Source organism: Cyprinus carpio, chromosome B7, assembly GCF_018340385.1.
Source record: "Cyprinus carpio isolate SPL01 chromosome B7, ASM1834038v1, whole genome shotgun sequence".
NCBI classification, from domain to species: Eukaryota; Metazoa; Chordata; class Actinopteri; order Cypriniformes; family Cyprinidae; genus Cyprinus; species Cyprinus carpio.
Window position 1 is genome coordinate 14,591,921 of NC_056603.1, and position 17,144 is coordinate 14,609,064.

General features: G+C 35.8%; 4 protein-coding genes across 7 annotated transcripts in view; 2 read left to right on the forward strand and 2 right to left on the reverse strand.

Moving 5' to 3' along the window:
• The window catches only part of ppp2r5b (protein phosphatase 2, regulatory subunit B', beta), a 20,759-nt gene extending 15,045 nt beyond the window's left edge, over window positions 1-5,714 (forward strand). The window contains exons 8-13 of the mRNA XM_042727426.1: window positions 1,338-1,391; window positions 1,510-1,560; window positions 2,366-2,485; window positions 2,632-2,759; window positions 2,846-2,947; window positions 3,951-5,714. Of these exons, the coding sequence (XP_042583360.1) occupies window positions 1,338-1,391; window positions 1,510-1,560; window positions 2,366-2,485; window positions 2,632-2,759; window positions 2,846-2,947; window positions 3,951-4,119 (624 nt within the window). The 3' untranslated portion in view covers window positions 4,120-5,714. The remainder of the gene's footprint in view (window positions 1-1,337; window positions 1,392-1,509; window positions 1,561-2,365; window positions 2,486-2,631; window positions 2,760-2,845; window positions 2,948-3,950) is intronic.
• A 1,262-nt stretch (window positions 5,715-6,976) lies between these two features.
• Window positions 6,977-8,157, forward strand: LOC109093068 (glycoprotein hormone beta-5-like). The gene is made up of 2 exons (XM_019106797.2): window positions 6,977-7,265; window positions 7,358-8,157. The coding sequence occupies exons 1-2, from the start codon at window positions 7,065-7,067 to the stop codon at window positions 7,544-7,546; spliced, it is 390 nt and encodes a 129-aa protein (XP_018962342.1). The 5' UTR covers window positions 6,977-7,064; the 3' UTR covers window positions 7,547-8,157.
• A 212-nt stretch (window positions 8,158-8,369) lies between these two features.
• On the reverse strand, window positions 8,370-9,572 carry gpha2 (glycoprotein hormone subunit alpha 2). The gene is made up of 3 exons (XM_019106799.2): window positions 9,148-9,572; window positions 8,877-9,061; window positions 8,370-8,601 (listed from the first exon to the last, which is right to left on the reverse strand). The coding sequence occupies exons 1-3, from the start codon at window positions 9,263-9,265 to the stop codon at window positions 8,497-8,499; spliced, it is 408 nt and encodes a 135-aa protein (XP_018962344.1). The 5' UTR covers window positions 9,266-9,572; the 3' UTR covers window positions 8,370-8,496.
• A 2,995-nt stretch (window positions 9,573-12,567) lies between these two features.
• On the reverse strand, window positions 12,568-17,067 carry LOC109093056 (membrane-anchored junction protein). Of its 4 annotated transcripts, none has more exons than XM_019106786.2 (11): window positions 16,996-17,067; window positions 16,620-16,752; window positions 16,405-16,438; window positions 16,226-16,301; window positions 15,668-15,790; window positions 15,559-15,590; window positions 15,277-15,413; window positions 14,290-14,341; window positions 13,987-14,020; window positions 12,887-12,956; window positions 12,568-12,791 (listed from the first exon to the last, which is right to left on the reverse strand). In XM_019106786.2, the coding sequence occupies exons 1-11, from the start codon at window positions 17,054-17,056 to the stop codon at window positions 12,743-12,745; spliced, it is 801 nt and encodes a 266-aa protein (XP_018962331.1). In that variant the 5' UTR covers window positions 17,057-17,067; the 3' UTR covers window positions 12,568-12,742. The 4 variants fall into 4 exon arrangements, with proteins under 4 accessions (XP_018962331.1, XP_018962330.1, XP_018962329.1 ...); XM_019106785.2 differs by having other exon boundaries at window positions 15,559-15,587; window positions 16,387-16,438; XM_019106784.2 differs by having other exon boundaries at window positions 16,387-16,438.
• Window positions 17,068-17,144: the final 77 nt, after the last annotated feature.

Genomic DNA, 17,144 nt, shown 5'->3' on the forward strand with positions numbered 1-17,144 from the left:
CACCATCACCACCATAACAGCTCACCCAGGCAACGGTGCAGAAGGGCTTCCGTGGTAACAAAAAGCACACACTCACTCGTGGCCATATCACATGTGTGCGCACACACACACACCTCCCTTTGGAAAATAATCATTTTCTCACTCTTTCGCCTGTAATCTCTGAGGCTCAGGTGCTTTGTGCGTCTCTCCTCTTGAGGGAATATATTAATCTGGAAATAAATGCAGCATGTGTGTGCAGACTAGGAAGTCACCATTTAGTCATGTAGAGTCTGAGTGGTTCTTCTTATAGGTGGCTTTCTTAAAACTCTTAAAAAATTAGGAAAATATTGGGTCTAAAACTGAAGTAACTTAATATTAACTTGTTTATTGTAGAGCTGTATAAAAGTAATATCACATTTGCAAAGATGCTTTTTTTAATGAAAATCATCACAGCCGCGATTACTCCTGGTCATGTGATATTACTTAAATTATATTTATATTCAGTCTCTATATTTATATTTAATATAACATCATTTATTTTTTTATTTTTGCATTTAGTTGATATGGACTTTATCCAGTTTCTAGAGTTTGCACCTAACCCAGGCTTTCTCACTTACACCCACATAATGTACCGAAAAGGCATGCTCCGTCACTGTCTGGTGTGATGCTCGCAAGGAACAGGACATGTGCTATCACCATTATGCCCTTGAGCAAGGCAAATAACCCAAGATTCTTCCAGTGGAACTGTCTCTGTTAAAAGTTGATCAAGTTAACCAACATTTAGGAAAAAAGTACTGTAATGTTATTTTCATGTGTGCTATTACATCTATCCACCTTATACTGCAGGTTTACTGTTGCTTTAGTGCACAGTATCTAAGCTGTAAACATGCATGTTTCACATAAAACTCTTCTCCATTAATTCAGAAAATTGTCTAAAAGCATTTGTTGACACTTCTATCAGTTACGCCTACATTATTGGCACCCTCATATTTATTGTTTAGTATAGACATTGACTGCTGGCAGAGTGATGATAAAGCCATGTGGTGGCATTTAGGATCTTGATTAGAAGAATGGTTTATTTGTGAAGTTAGCTCAGTGCTTCAGATCAAACCATGAAAGGAAGATAAGGGCTGTAATCTTTTTCTCATAGTGAAAGAGTGTTCTTGCACTATAATCAATGAACAGTCTCCCTAAAGCAAGGCTGCACTGACCAACAACTCCACTCTCTCTCTCTCTCTCTCTCTCTCTCATACCCTTTAATCATAAGCACCTGCAGCTAAAATCAATAAGTCTTTGAAGTGACACCTATAGTGTGTACGTGACTTTATTAAAATCTTTTTTGTGCTCTCTTCATGTAGCTGGCTTACTGTGTGGTGCAATTCATGGAGAAGGATGCCACAGTCACAGAACATGTAAGTCATGCGACTTCATATGCATACCAGAATTGCTAACTAATACTATTATATCTGTACTGTCACATCAAAAAAGATGATTGTCGTATTCATCTGTCTGTTTTCTGTCCTTCATTAGATCATCAGGGGGCTGCTGAGATACTGGCCTAAAACATGCACTCAGAAAGAGGTGAGTTAAGGCAAAGTTTTACCTCTCAGACAAGGGTTCCCAAACTTTTTTTTGTCAGCTGAACCCCTTAGACCGAAAATATTCATTTGAAGTACCCCCTGAGATTTTATGTAAATATTTCAGTAATTTATAACACAATTACATGTTCACAGTTCTCTGATTCTGATAAAAAAAGAATTAGTATGATTAGTAGTAGTGTTTTAACTCTAGTAAATTACACTTATATTGTAAAATATTAAATTAATATTTGATAATTATAATAATAAATCATTTTGAAACATGCAGTGCATCAGACCAGTTATTAAATTAAAGTGCAGCCTTTGATTTGATAATCACACTTAGCTATATCACAATTATTGCAGCCTCATTTATTTATTACAATTTTACATTCTATATAATTATAGAGCACCTGTTTGGGAAACCCTGTCTCAGATAAAAGCTAGGTTTTCTTCCAAGTTGCATATTTAATTAATTCATTAATTAATTCATTTATTCATTTAAAAAAAAAAAAAAGCATAAACGTGTGAATAAAAACCGGACTAGTGATAATTACTAGAGACAGACTAATACTGTATTTGTAACAGAACAATGTTGAGATTATTTAATTTACATTGAAAATTACGCTTTTTTATGCAGATGTTGAAGGCTGTGTTGTTTGTTATGAATTTTGACATTTTTTAATTCACATATTGCTGAAAGAGTTACTCACGTAGCTGATTGAAAATGGACTTCACTCCCAGTGTGCTTGCGTGGAAATATTTGGTAGTGTGTTTGCACAGGATGTAATTCTGTCATGTGATCTCAGGTGATGTTCCTGGGGGAGATCGAGGAGATTCTGGACGTGATTGAACCATCTCAGTTTATCCGTGTGCAGGAGCCTCTATTCAAACAGATTGCTGCCTGCATCTCCAGCCCTCATTTCCAGGTCAGCTTCCTCTTTCACACTCGAGCATTCCTCCCACACTGCGCTGCTCGTCAGACGTCTTCCTGTAGTACTTGTGAACACACGGAGGTGATGTATGCATCTGTTTGTGTACATGTCCCTCATTCTGTCTCTTTATTCTCTCTCAGGTTGCAGAGCGGGCTCTGTATTTCTGGAATAATGAGTACATTCTGAGTCTAATAGAGGAGAACTGCCAGGTCATCCTGCCTCTGGTCTTTGGCACACTGTACAGAGTTTCCAAAGAGCACTGGAACCAGTCAGTGTCATTCTCACACGCATCTAGAAACTCTTCAGTAACGTTAATGCTACTGACATCAATTAAGACTGTCTTGTCTTTTTTAGGACGATCATCTCTCTTATTTACAATGTGCTGAAGACGTTCATGGAGATGAACAGCAAGCTCTTTGATGATCTCACTGCCTCCTACAAAGTGGAGAAACAGAAGTGAGTTCATGACAGTGCTAAAATCAACATGAAACAGCATTACAACTCATTTTGCTTCTGTAAGAAGATATATATGAGTGAAATATTTAATCTGTAAAAGTGTGGGACAATGTTGCATACTAAAAAGTGGTCATTACATACCAGAATGAAGCCAGGTTGTTGGATGAAATCAGTTAAAATATAATTGAAATTGAAATGTATTTTTAAACAAATAAAAATTAATAAAAAACATAAAATTGATAAGTGACGTCAAACAAAAAAATAAAGTCATTCTGAAGTATATCAAGCTCAAAAATGTACCAGAGCTTGGGGTTACATGTAAATATGAAGATATCATAACACGTAATACATCTATATGTAATGTAATATAATATAATATAATATATGAATAAACCACTGTTATTAAGTTATTATTACATAATAACTTAGACTTGATAAGTTGACATAATAACATGACTAAAACTATAAGTGAAATAAAAATAAATAGAAATAAAATAAAAGCTAAATAAAAAACTAATTAAAATGACAAAAGCACACAACTAAAATTGCTTAACTAAATAAAATTTAAAATAAATTATAAAAATATAATAAAGCTAATTCAAAATATTAATCATTACTAAAATATTCTAGAAGTTACACTAAAATAACACTGGTGTAATCTATATGGTTAGAAAAACAATAGAGGTAAAGGTAAAAATGCCACTGAAAACCAATTCTAGGATGCAAATATTGTTCCTAAAATAATAATAATAATAATAATTTCTGAATCTGGAGTAGGTTATAAAACAAGTTATAAAATGTATTTTTATTCTGTATTTATTTGATATTTTTATTTTTGTAATAAATGTTGCACCTATTTGGCTGGAAATTAAAATAGTGTTTATTTATTTATAAATTAAATGTGAGCACAGCACATATTATGATTCTTTTTATCTTCCTCTCATCTTCACCTAAAGCCTTTTATGCTTCGACACTCCTCCCCATCCCCGTTTCCTCTCTATAGGGAGCTGAAGAAAGAGAAGGAGCGAGTGGAGCTGTGGAGGAACTTGGAGGATCTGCAGGAGCAGCGGCTGCAGAGTCTGACCGAGGCCAGCAGAAACCAGAAGAACCTGCAGGAGAGAGAGAACACAACCAAGAGCCAGTCAGAGACCAGTGCTGCCAACACCACCTAAAAACCACACGCAAACACACACCGACACACACACACACACAATGTCACAGCACTGTAAAACACAATAATTACCTGACTTGGGAACCAATCAATGCCTCAATCTCCATCTGAAAACACACACGCACACACCATGCAGACACTACCGTCACAAGCACATGAACGACAGCCTGTCCATATGTAGATATCTGAAAAACACTGAAGCACACATCACACACAACGAGTGAAATATAAAAGAGAAAAAAATGAGTACCTCTCACATGCGTCCTACTCTTTCATCTGCTTCATACACGCTTTTCACACACCTGCCTCTCTGCATCTTTTCTTTCTATTCCTCATTAGATCATCAACCTCGACATGCGTAACATACCTGCATGGGGTGAAACACATGCACACACTCGCAATCAAACACGTACATCCTTCATTACTGTCATTCCAGAACTGGCTCCGTTTCTCTCGGGCCCGATCCGAGCCCCCCGTCAGTCGACCAACAGACTCTGCATACTGTCAAACGCTGAAGAGGAATGAATTATGATGATCCTAAAGATGAAAATTCTTTAAAAGTACAGATTCTAATGTTCCTACTTCTACAGCTTATTCTATGAGTACTACTTCTATGCTAATATAACTGATGTTTTTATTTATATATATATATATATATATATATCTATATATATCTATAAATATGATATCTATGTCTGATTATAGTGTTGGTGGGGGTATTCTAGTGTAGCACCTCTAAACATGACTGAAGTATGCTGCTAGGTAAAACTAAACTTGCTCTGAAGTGACAACACTTTAGTCTGTTCTTATGTTTGTTTTTGTTTTGTTTTTAAAATCACATTAGAAATATTTTAATTTAGCAATATTCTCATCTGTTTTAAATAATGGTGTGTCCGGTTATTTTTTATTTATTTTATTATTATTTCTTTCTTTCAAGTCAAATTGCTTGCAATCATTCTCTTTGTATTCCAGTACAATTTCAAGAGGGGACAGAGTCTTATTTTTGTCTTGATTTTTGTATGTTTTTGGTTGCTTATATTTATTGATGTAGAGGTTTGCTAATCGGAAGGAACTGCGTGCGTAGGCATATTGAGAAAGCTTAAGAATGCGCGAGTGTGTGAGTGTGTGTGGATGTTGTAGAGAAGTTTATTAGAAGAAAACAGGGATTAGATCAGAATGTACCATTCACTTTGAGTGTGCATCAACGCTCAAATGAACTCCCACTGTTGATTATTGATTTACAGTCTGTCATATGGAGAAAAGGACGTGAAAAGCAAACAGTCTTGTTCTTGTTCAAAAGAAAGCATCTGGATTAACTTCTTTTGTTTGACCTCTGAGAAAACTGGTATCTGCAGAAACATCACATTTCATAGGAACAAAATGGAAAAGAAAAATGAAATAGAATAGACACGGCAATAAATATGGACTGAAATTGTACGCATACGTAGCATCACTTAAACTTTGAAAATGCACTGTCCTCTTGATCAATGTCTTGTGTTTAAACATAGCAATGTATTTTTGGGGGACAAGCGGCTTTTGGGATATGAATGTATAAAAGTGGGATGTAAACATGAAAACTTGTGTTGAATAACTCAGCATCATGAACACTTATGTCATTATTTTCACTTAAAACCTTTGACACATCTGGGGTTTTTGTTCACTTGTTAGTAGTCAACCATATTTATACATTTTCTGTTACTTCAGAAAGGTGCTGTTGATTCAAAGCTGACCAGTTTTCGTCAGGCTGAAAACACAGTTCACATCACTGACATGAAGCTGATGTCATTCAGTTCATTCCTAAAACACGAGCAGATGTTTAAAACGTGATCGGTTAAGTTTGCATATAGTGTGTTGTAATGTTCCGGCCTAGATTAATGGGAATTATAATTAGTGTGATGTCAGACTGTCCCATTAAAACATCAACAGCTTTAAAACAGCAAGGCATTCGGCGAACCGACACAGTTTGCTAATTTCCTTCACAAAAGCTTCTGCTTGTGGACTCCAACAGGTGAGTTAATCTCCTCCAGTTTCTTGTTTTATTGCTGTTTTGTGTTTATAATTTAATTAATTCTGATTGAGCCTAAGTTAAGGTATGTATTTTTAACAGTCTTTTCAATGAAGTGCAGAGTATCTTGATCTCAAGTGAACATTTTTCCACGGCTGGCGTAAACAGTCACATGACCAGAGCTGTTTTGCCCTCTGATGCCCTTTAGAAAGAACGACCATATTTTATGCCAAAAGGCTGATATTTCAAATGTCTATAATGAATAATTTAGACTGTTCTGTCTCATATTATAAAACCGTACATTTCCAAATATTGTTACATTAAATGAAACAAGGAAAACACACACACACACACACACACACACACACACACACACACACACACACACACACATATATATATATATATATATATATACAAAAAAGTTTTTTAGTTGTTATCGTTAACCTATATAGCTATGTTTGGGAATTGTGTCAGTTTAATCATTTTGGGACGAAAATGGGGATTTCTAAAGTTTTTTTACCTGGTGTGTCGAAATGGGGGGATTTCTGAAGCTTTTTACCTAATTTCTTCAGAATTATGATTCATAATTCATAACCCACGGAATACCAGACGCTGGCGACGTCTGCTGGTCACACGTATGTAAATGCAATCAGAGGATCAACTGCAAGAACGCCGGTACTCAATATTTGCTATAGAATATATATATTTTTTTCCATTTAAGTTTTTATTTTTGAAGTATTTTTGGGGGGTATAAATGGAGCAGGAGAGGGAAAATAGTAGCCAGAAAGAGGCAATGAATCCTTGATAATCTTGTCCATCAGAGATTATCCATTTATTAATAGATAAAAAAAAAAAACCTTCTAAACATTGCTTTAACAGCAGTCACATAGGCTTTTTATTCATGAAATACATCATTGTTATTCATAATTTCTTTCAGAATGTACCCTGACCACTTCTTAGTGTATGCTGTGACCTTTCTGCTCCTGTTTCCTGGGTTTTATTCCACCATGGCTGTGACGACCTTGCAGAGTTTTCGTGGCTGTGCAGTACGTGATTTTGCTTTCTTGGCAAAGAAGCCAGGATGCAGGAGTCTGCGAATAAACACTGAGGCATGCTGGGGCCGCTGCCACACCTGGGAGGTGACCAGAACCTGCTATATTCAACTTATTTATAGAAAAATATGAGAACACGTGGTGTACACGTATTTATTTCTGCGTGTTTTATATCACAGAGGCCAGTTCCAGAGCCACCGTATATCCAGAGGCACCACCGTGTCTGTACCTACAGCCGAACACGGCACCTGACAGCACGTTTACCAGGCTGTCGCCCTGGCGTCTCCCCAATCTATCATTACCCTCAGGCCTTACAGTGTGACTGCACCTACTGCTCCACAAACCACACAGAGTGTGAAACCTTTTAAGGGCACACACACATACACACAACTCATTCATACACATTCTCTTCTTTGCTTATTATGTAAAAAAAATATTCATTTATGTCAAATATTGTTATGCATTAGATGTCACAAAACATATGTCACAATAAAACATACCCAGAAAACATCATATACTCCTTTATTTCGAACGATTAGACAGATTTTGTGCAAACATCACCTTATAAATATATATTACGTGAGATACATTCTTTATGTCATTAGGTGGCACAGACATTAGAAAAGTGATTTATATTTGAATTAGAGAGTATCTGATGCTATTTGCCTTTGTTTTATATTGTATTGCTTTATGTAGTCATTTGCTTTCTGACTTTACACCACATTTGAGAACATTTCACTCATGCTGTTTCAAACTGTGTCATCTTAGAACTTTAGATACAAGTTAAAAAGAAAAGGAGATTATTTTATTAAACTGATTTGTTTGAAATGTTTTTGAAAGAAAATCTCTTAAGCTCACCAGGGCAGCAGTAAGTAGAAACAGTAATATTGTAAAATATTACAATTTTAAATCAAAATTTTAAATATATTTTAAAATGTCATTTATTTCTGTGACGACAAAACTGAATTTTCAGCAGACTTCAGTGTCACATGATCCTTCAGAAATCATTCTAATATGCTCATTTGGTGCTCAAGAAATATTTTGTATTATCAATTTTGAAAACATTTGTGCTGATTGTGCCTGATATTTCTGTGGAAACTGTTTTTAAATGCTAAATATTTTACTGTCACTTTTGATCAGTTTAATGCATCCTTGCTGAATACAAGTATTAAATCTTTACTGACCCCAAACTTTTCAATTGTAGTATGTAAATTTACAAGTAAAATAAAAACAAGCAAATAAACAAACTGCATATTTTAATAATTACACACCAGTCTTGTCCAGTACTGCATGAGTGACACGTTCTTTATGTGGGATCTCAGTAACGGGATTTGTGGCACATGTTGCACCGACAGGCACGCGCAGTCAAGATCTCGAAGTCATCATGATGACGGCCTCGAGGACAGTGCAGACGAACTTTGATCTGAGAAAAGACAGAAGGAACAAAATATTATCTTCAATAAATTATTTCAATTCTCTTGAACAGTTCTGACAATGTATTCTGAAATGATTCACCTAATAGAATAAAACAGAATAGATTATTATTGCATGAATAGGCCAGTGGAAATTATGTCCAAAAATTCACAGAGGACCATAACCATTAAAGTCTTTAGTCATAATGGTTCATAATTGGTTCTTCTGATGTAAAATTGGTCTTAGTAATATAATAATGGTTAGTCGATGGTTGCAGTGCTGTACCTTGGCGTCCTTGCTAATGGTGCAGCAGCGGGAAGCAGACGTTATGTTGCGGGTGAAGTTGGAGGCCAGCAGCACAGAATAGCGAGAGGGGAAAGCGCTGGACTCACAGTAGCCCACGCAAGCGTACACCAGCTGAGTTCCTCGACAGGTCCCTCGCTTGTCTGTACGTATGGTCACGTTGAATGCTGTGTGTAGACAGAGGAGTAAATTAGTACTTTTTTCATTAGAATGAGTTTGATTGCTTCATAAAAATGAGGTCGTTTCCACTCACGGTGAAGGTGGCAGCCAGGGGTCAGTGCTGGAAAACTCCAGCTAATAGGCATTAGCAACACCAGCAGAACCACAGGCAACATGAGCACTGCCAGAACAGATGTAACGCAGCGGAACATGGTGAGGTTAACCTGCAAGAGTAACAACAATTTAAGCGAATTCACTCAAGAAATGCCACTAGAAAATGTCACCAGTACAGTCATTTTGTTTTAATACACTCTTTTCGTAACCTGGACCAGTGGCTAAATCTGAGGTCAACCAAATCACACATCTTTCATCTTTTAGTGATTCGTGACTTTAATAAATGATTTCATACCGTTTACATAAACATTTAAGTCATTTGGCCCTTTACAAGAATAATTTCTGTGAGAACTGACCAGACTTTCCTGACTATTGTCCTGGGAGTTCATTATTGGGAGTTGTCAAAATAATCTGAAAATTAATCTGCCACTTTCCCCGTCACAATGTGTGTGAAAGTTTCCATGCCGTAAACGGGTTTTTATTTATTTATTAGTAACTAAATTGTATTATCACCGGATGTGTCTGGTTCACCGTGTATGTCTAATATGTGAAACAATTCAGAACAATTATGAAATATATATATATATTTTTTTTGTCCAATATAATCAGAATATAAAGGTAGCCTATGCTGGATTTAGTTTTTTTTTCTTTCTTTCTTTTGAAATATTGGTCTTTTATTTTTTTTACTCATACACATAAATAACTATACTTGGAGAATTCTATTTTGATAGACACTTTCTTTTCTTTTTTGCCTTTACTATATACAGTATACATAGGCATATATATAGGCATATATATATATATGCCTATATATACTGTATATATATATATATATATATATATATATATATATATATATATATATATATATATATATATATATATAATATACAACTACACACACATAGCCTATATATATATATATATATATATATATATATATATATAGTAAACTTGCTTGAACAAAATATATCTACATTTTAAATATCTGTCCAACAATCTACATGCATGAAAGTACACACAGATCAAATTAGAATTGTTTAAAGCAAGGAGTGTGAAGCTTCCTTTTGCTGCTGTCGAACGGACTGATGGATGGATAGATAAATTAAAAGAATTATACTTCCCCTCAGGGAAAAGTCTCAGAAATAACTTTTGTCTACAGCATAAATAATAGGTAATAGAGAAATCAGCATTACAGTTACATTAATCTCATACCAGACATCCACATTACATTTATAATAATCAGACTTCAAGTGAAAAAGGCAAAGTTGTACCTGTAGATGTGGATACTGCTTCAAAAGTGTGTTCAGATAAGATGTTGACCTCAGACAGGTGTGCAGGTGTGAAGTTCTCTCTCACAGGGCACATATATGTAGTGCAGGTAGATCTGAGCCCTCAGCTTCCAGCATAGTCACACCCACTTACCAGTGTATCCTCGTGCATGTGGATGTGGAGAACCGGACCCTCCCCACTGACATTATTCCACTGTTTTACTGCACTTGCTGTTGTTCCCTTTCCCATCCCATTTTCTTTTTCTTATGTTGCCTAACTTTAGAACCTTTTGCACGTGATTTCATCTCTCGTGTTCTGGTCTTTGTCATGCATGATGGGGCCAAATCATCTTAAAACAAACTGCTTTAGGTCTGTAAATTCATGCGCAATATCGGAACAATTCATGTGAATATGAAGACTGCATGACAACAATATAAACAAATATATATAAACAATATAAACAATTCTAAATGTTTAATGTTTTGAAATATTCACAAATTTCAGTGATCAAATGGATTTTTGGACCACATTAAATTGAAAATTATGCATGTCCGTTAATTGCAGAGGTCATGTAAACATCTTATTCAAAACATCAACCTAAACATTTATTTATATTTGCACGTTTAAAAAAATGTAATTTTGGGTGGTATTTAACACTGTTGTGAGAAGTCAAATTACTAAAGAAATACATTTTTGGTTAAGAAATGTTTTTTTCTGATTTTTCCTCAACAAATTCTTTCAAAAACTCAGATTCATTCAGTAACGAATCACCACTGTGCTCCTCGACGACATGCAAATGTTCTGTTGTGCCTTTGTTTGGAACTTATTTCATAGAGCATAAACAGATATTATCATCAAATTATCATTATCAATATTATCAGATTATGAATAAAATGTAAGTCACTTTATATGTAATCACTTTAAATGTAAGTCACTTTCATGTAATTGATTACTGTGATGTCAAAGCTACATTTTCAGCAGCCATTCTTTTAGTCTTTGGTGTTACATGATATATAACATTTCTTATTTTTATCAGTTGAAAAGAGTTGTGCTGCAGAAATCATACTTTTTTTGATGAATAAAAAAAAAAACTTATTTTAAGAATGTTTTGTAACAATGTCAGTCTTCACTGTTAATTTTGATCAATTGAATTAGTCTTTGCTGAGTAGAAGCGTTCATAAAAAAAAAAAGATGTGCATGTACAGTAAATGTTGTTGTTGATGCCGATGCGGTCATTGATCCTGATGCTATTTTAGTTCAAAAGATAAATTGAAAGTCCTTTACAATGCATTCCTGGGTGCTGACTATACTAGCAAACTACTATTAATCCATTCACTTCCTAACACGCACAATTCATTATGTCATTGGAAAAGGAATGGATGACATAATTAAAAATCCTCTCAACCCACCTCCCCACAACACACACGCTCAGCATGATTCATACTTCAAGGTCTCCAGGGTTTTTATCACAGAATGGAGTGTAATTATAGAAAGATATTAAGATTTATACAGGGCCAGCTTCTCAAGAAAAAACTTCAGAGTTTGATTGACACGGAGGTTTAAAGGTCGAGATATTAATATAATCAGCTCAAGTGAAAACGTGAGGCCATGCCCTCTCCTGTTGTTTTGGCAGCTGCTATAAAGTGCAAGCGGATGTATTAATAATCTAATTCTTCATGACTCTACTGGTTTCCAGGTTACAGCGATACGTAAACTCTGAAAATAAAAACAAGAGAGATAAATCTGGGCTTTTTCTTGAGTCATGAACACAAAGTTAGAAGTCTCTGACAGATACAGGAGAGCTTCAACTAATTCTTTGCTGATCCTGTAATAATTTGCAAAGGCAGTCAGAAGCAGGGGTGGATTTTGAGACAAGAGGATCGGGCGTGTATAGCCTTGGCCGATGACCTCACCTTCTTGAGAGTGGTCTGCCACACACACACACTCAATTTAGTGAACGCTGCAACAACACGCACACACTCAGACACACAGAAACACAAAAAAGCCAACAAAACTCGCTGTTCTAACGACCCTATTCAGGTGAACGCACATAAAAGAACATACAATGTAATTTCAGGCTTACTGACAGTGACATGCAACAAAAGGAATTTTCACCCAAAGCAACCGTTTGAAATAGTATATATTTGAAACACTTAGAATGATAGGTTTTGAATAATTACACAAACAGAATGCACCAACAGCACAAACGAACCAAGTGCTTTTCAAAACCTTGTAGAAGCTTAAAACTTAAACAGCTTTTTCTTTCTTCTCTGTAAGTGTCAAGGAACGATGGTTTGGATTTTTTAATTTGCAGGACTCTTACGGAAGAACAGAGAGAAGGGGAACAGCGAGCTGTGAAAACATTATGAAGAACATGCAGAAAATAAGTCCATTCTGAGTTTTCAGTCTCAGAACTTTATGCAGATTCAAACTCTTCAGTATCTCACCTGGCCATTCTAGTGATGATCCCAGTGTTCTGTCCAGTTGTTGAATTTGGGTCAGGACTTTCAGGGCAAGCTAAACAATGTGTTAAAAAATTATATAAGATTAAAAATCATTTGATTTTACTTCAGCAGTTTCATTATTTTATTTATTATTATTTTTAAAAATGTTTGCCCACCACTAGACACTTACAGATTCTACTGACGAGTTTGTCAATGAATAAGCTTGATTGTCATTTGTTTGTGAATGTTGAGTAAATGTTGTGTAAAATAAGATTTCATTTCAGCTAGTTTTAGTACATCTCATTTGCTAACACTGAATTCTTCTATGCCATTGGCCACCGTGATTTTGCCAAGTAAGACATGTTCCTGGATCAACATCTTTTGATGATCCTGGATCAACATTATTGGCCTAAAATATACCAATATACTTTACCCAATCCCTATCCCTAAACCTAACCCATGCATAATTTATTCCTAAAATCAGTGTGAAATGATAGCTGATTAACAAGAGTGTATAAGCACCTAACCCTGATTGTAAGCCTAAAACAGATATTTCCTGAAAAGTTATATCTCAATTCTGATTGGTTGATTGGACTGTTGTTCCAGGATCAACAAGGATGTTGATCCAGGAACATGTTGTACTTGGTGAAATCACGCTCGCCAGCTTTGTAGATACTGTTATTATCACTGGCCATTGAAAGCCCATATCGTTTGACAACTAACTTTTTCTGATTATTTGATAGTTAGAGGAATAGTACACCCAAAAATTAAAATTTAGTCATCATTTACTCACCCTTCACAGTTGACGGTAGCCCTTGATTTACATAGTATTTTTAACATGCTAGAAGTCAACTGTTTGATTACCAACATTCTTCAAAATATCTTCTTTTGTGCAAACAGGTTTGGAATGACAAGAGGGTAAGTAAATAATGACAGAATTTTCATTTCTGGGTGAACTATCCCATTAAACCTCAAAAAGAAAAGTGACTTGATGACTAATAACAGAAAAAACTGTGAGCAGAATTGTGGGATTTAAAATGCTTGTTTGGGTTGGATCACTAATATATTAGGAAAGACACTGATATGTTGAATATGGAATTTACCATCATGCACATCTGGTGCTGGTAGACAAGAATTCTACAACAGAATAGAAACGAGAGAGAGAGAAATCAAGAACATACCAATGATGGATGTGCTCACAAATGAAAAGTACCTGAAACAGGTTTTTTATTTTTATCAGCTGCTATAATTAACATAATGGAGTAGTTATGCCACCCGAATGAGCTAATATGTCAGATTGTGCACCCTGCAGGGGCAATTAAAAATGATTAACAATTGAGACAGTGTGTGTGTAAGTGATGGAGAGAAAAACTGGCTCCCCAAAACACACACGTTCATCCACTAACCTCACTGCCACAAACCATCTCTTCTGCACCATTGGCCGAGGAAGGGGACTCCCTGAAAGAGAGAAAGATCTATTTGTTCTCTTTTTTTTGACATATCTAATTCCTGTTCCCTTTTCCAGCACATTTAACATAAAAACAAAAGACCTGTTTTAGGCAAGTCTGCAAGCGTATGAGCCTGAGGGCTTGCACACATACACACAAATTCCCTATGAAAAGACGTCTATTTTTGATACTGCAGTAGGTGAGTTGTGTAAACTCCACCGAATTACTGGAGTCCTCGCCTGAATGAGCCAACATTGCCCACCACAAACAAAATGAGGACATGACGGAATTAAAAGTACATGTCCAATTCTGTTCTCCGCTGGCTTATTGATTTGTGCATCTCTTTCTATGCGGAGGAATTGGATGAGATGGGATGTTATTTTAACAGCTAAATTATTATGTTCTGCCTGCAGATTGAGTGACAGCTTCATTGAGATGGCGCCCCATGCTCAGGCTCCTCCGCTCTGCTGTTTCATAACTGCTGCATGTGACTCAACACCTCATCACTCGGGTCAGCAATCTTATCAGCTTATCAACCATCACTGAAAACAAAGTGGAAAATCCCATAGATGTCTCCTTGTGTCTGTCTGACAGCAAGGTCCCATGAAAAGTATTTATAAACACCATCCTATAATTGTATGGCTTGGTTTCATCATCGCTCTGAATGGCCTTTTAAATGATTGGCATTTGTTTACTGTATATGAGTCATGCGATGAAGTTTGGGCCTGTTCTATTGTTGTATTATTCAATATTATTTATTTATTTCCATTTACGTTGCATTGTGACATTATGCATCCAGCAAGAACTTTAAAGCAGCACAGAAATATAAATAATAACTAAATACACTTTGAGGGAAAGACAGATTTGCATAAGTGAAGGACAAGACTTGACATTGATTTATTACCTCATGCAGGATATAAAAAAGCAGCACACCAACACACTTACTGAAAGCACTCTGGGGTTTGCTTATTATCCTTGTGTTGGTTCATAGTGCCCTCTTCTGGATGATCCATTGCAGTAGATTGGTCTGTCATCATTGGCTCACTAGCACACAGTGGACTTTTCAATATAGACTGTTTCTCCTGTGGGCATTTACATTTACTTTCGTCAGCTTCTGACAATCACAATGATATGAAAATCAAGCACCATGGCAAAACATTAAGTATGGAATTTTTACCACAAAATAATTTCAACATAAGAAATGAATATTTAACAAAAGACACTCACCGGTGTGTTCCAGGCATTGGTATTTTTCACTGCTGAACAAGAGTCAAAGAGTCAAAGTTCATTTAAAGCATGTATCATAGTGAAAAGGTGATATTGAGAGGACTCCCACCTGCATATGGAAAGGCTGGTTCACGATACTCCACATACAGCGTGATAAGGAAGGGGTATGGAGACAGTTTTACACCCTCTTTCATGAACTTCATTTTGGACACTTGTTCCCATTTACTTGTGTCTGTAAGTGTGGTGTGTAGTCAAGGGAAGTAATGGTCCATTATTTGTATAAATTGTAGTTATCACCTTTAGTTTAACTGACTCTGAATGCAACAGCAGTTCAGTTTTTATTAAAATGACAAACATTTTAAAAAAGAGTCAACGTCAAGACTCCCTGAGTTCTTTCATACATTTAAAGGGATAGTTCAATAAAACATAACTTTGTTTATCATTTACTTAACCTCATGTATTACTTGTTTCTTCTGTGGAACATAAAAAATGTTATTTACAAAATGTCTTAGCGTTTTTTTCCCATAACATCAAAGTCAAAGGTAATTAGAACTGTTCGGGTCTTGACTTTGTTCAAAATGTCTTCTCTGCAGAAGAAAGATAACAGCTCTACAGGTTTGGAATGACAATTTGATTTTTGGGTAAAGTTATATTCAGAGAAGCATACAGGGGAAAATGTTGAAATGCTGGGTGGTGAAGGGGTGAAGACCATCCAGGTTTGCAAGTACCGCACGCACAGCATTCTGCAAGACAAAATCAGATTAGGAATGAAATCTTCCCAAGGTTTCCTAAATCAAATCCAAAATGATAATCCTGGTCTTAAAAAACCTCCAGCTCCTCACTGACTAGCGCTCCATACAGCATTTCTTCCTCGTGAACGCTATAAAAGACAATGTCCAAATCAGATTTCTAGAGAAATTACCTCTTTTTGTAACTAATATCAAAAGGTAGGCTATATTGTAAAGGTAAAGATATATTGTAAAGGTAAAAATCGTAAAGTTATTCAAAGTAATATAACATACTTTATATTAAACAAATAAAATAAGCTTGTATGGTCTTGCCTGCTCATGTCTCCTCTTCTTATCTTGAATTTGAAGACTTGTTGTCCAGCCTGAAAAAATCTGGTCTCAGGCACAGGGAAGGAAAAGGCCTGGATTGACATTGTTACTCTTTTAAGTATAAATGGAACCTTCACTGGAAAAATATTAAACAAGAAGTATGGTATTACCTATATGATAAATGCATGTTTTATGTTTATATGTGTATAGTTTACAGAAATCCAGACTACTAAACAACTCCAGCTTGCTAGGACAAATGATCAATTCCCCGAGTTTCTGTAATTTATAAAACCAACACAGAATCGTTTAATTTTTTTTGTACATTTATAAATGGAAATGGCATGGTTAATAAACACCCTGAGCCAAAAGTATAAGTTACCGTAACGCCTCGAGTATTTCGCGCCAACTGTTTTAGAACGTTGAAAAAGAGCGCGGGGCATGGGTCAGGCGCTGTCAGCGGTCCCGCCCTCAGGTCATGAAAACCTACTCTGATTGGTCAAATGCGACTGCCACTGAGACGCAATATGT

Bases quoted from the DNA above. Each gene is read 5' to 3' on its own strand.
- LOC109093068 (XM_019106797.2), top strand. From the start codon at position 7,065: ATGTACCCTGACCACTTCTTAGTGTATGCTGTGACCTTTCTGCTCCTG. The intron at 7,266-7,357 runs GTGACCAGAACC...TTTATATCACAG, and splicing joins GCCGCTGCCACACCTGGGAG to AGGCCAGTTCCAGAGCCACC.
- gpha2 (XM_019106799.2), bottom strand. From the start codon at position 9,265: ATGTTCCGCTGCGTTACATCTGTTCTGGCAGTGCTCATGTTGCCTGTG. The intron at 9,062-9,147 runs GTGAGTGGAAAC...GTCTACACACAG, and splicing joins CCCTGGCTGCCACCTTCACC to CATTCAACGTGACCATACGT. The intron at 8,602-8,876 runs GTACAGCACTGC...GTCTTTTCTCAG, and splicing joins CCATTAGCAAGGACGCCAAG to ATCAAAGTTCGTCTGCACTG.
- LOC109093056 (XM_019106784.2), bottom strand. From the start codon at position 17,056: ATGCCCCGCGCTCTTTTTCAACGTTCTAAAACAGTTGGCGCGAAATAC. The intron at 15,591-15,667 runs GTGGGAGTCCTC...ACTCTTGTTCAG, and splicing joins ACCAGCCTTTCCATATGCAG to CAGTGAAAAATACCAATGCC. The intron at 15,414-15,558 runs GTGAGTGTCTTT...AAATGCCCACAG, and splicing joins CCAATGCCTGGAACACACCG to GAGAAACAGTCTATATTGAA.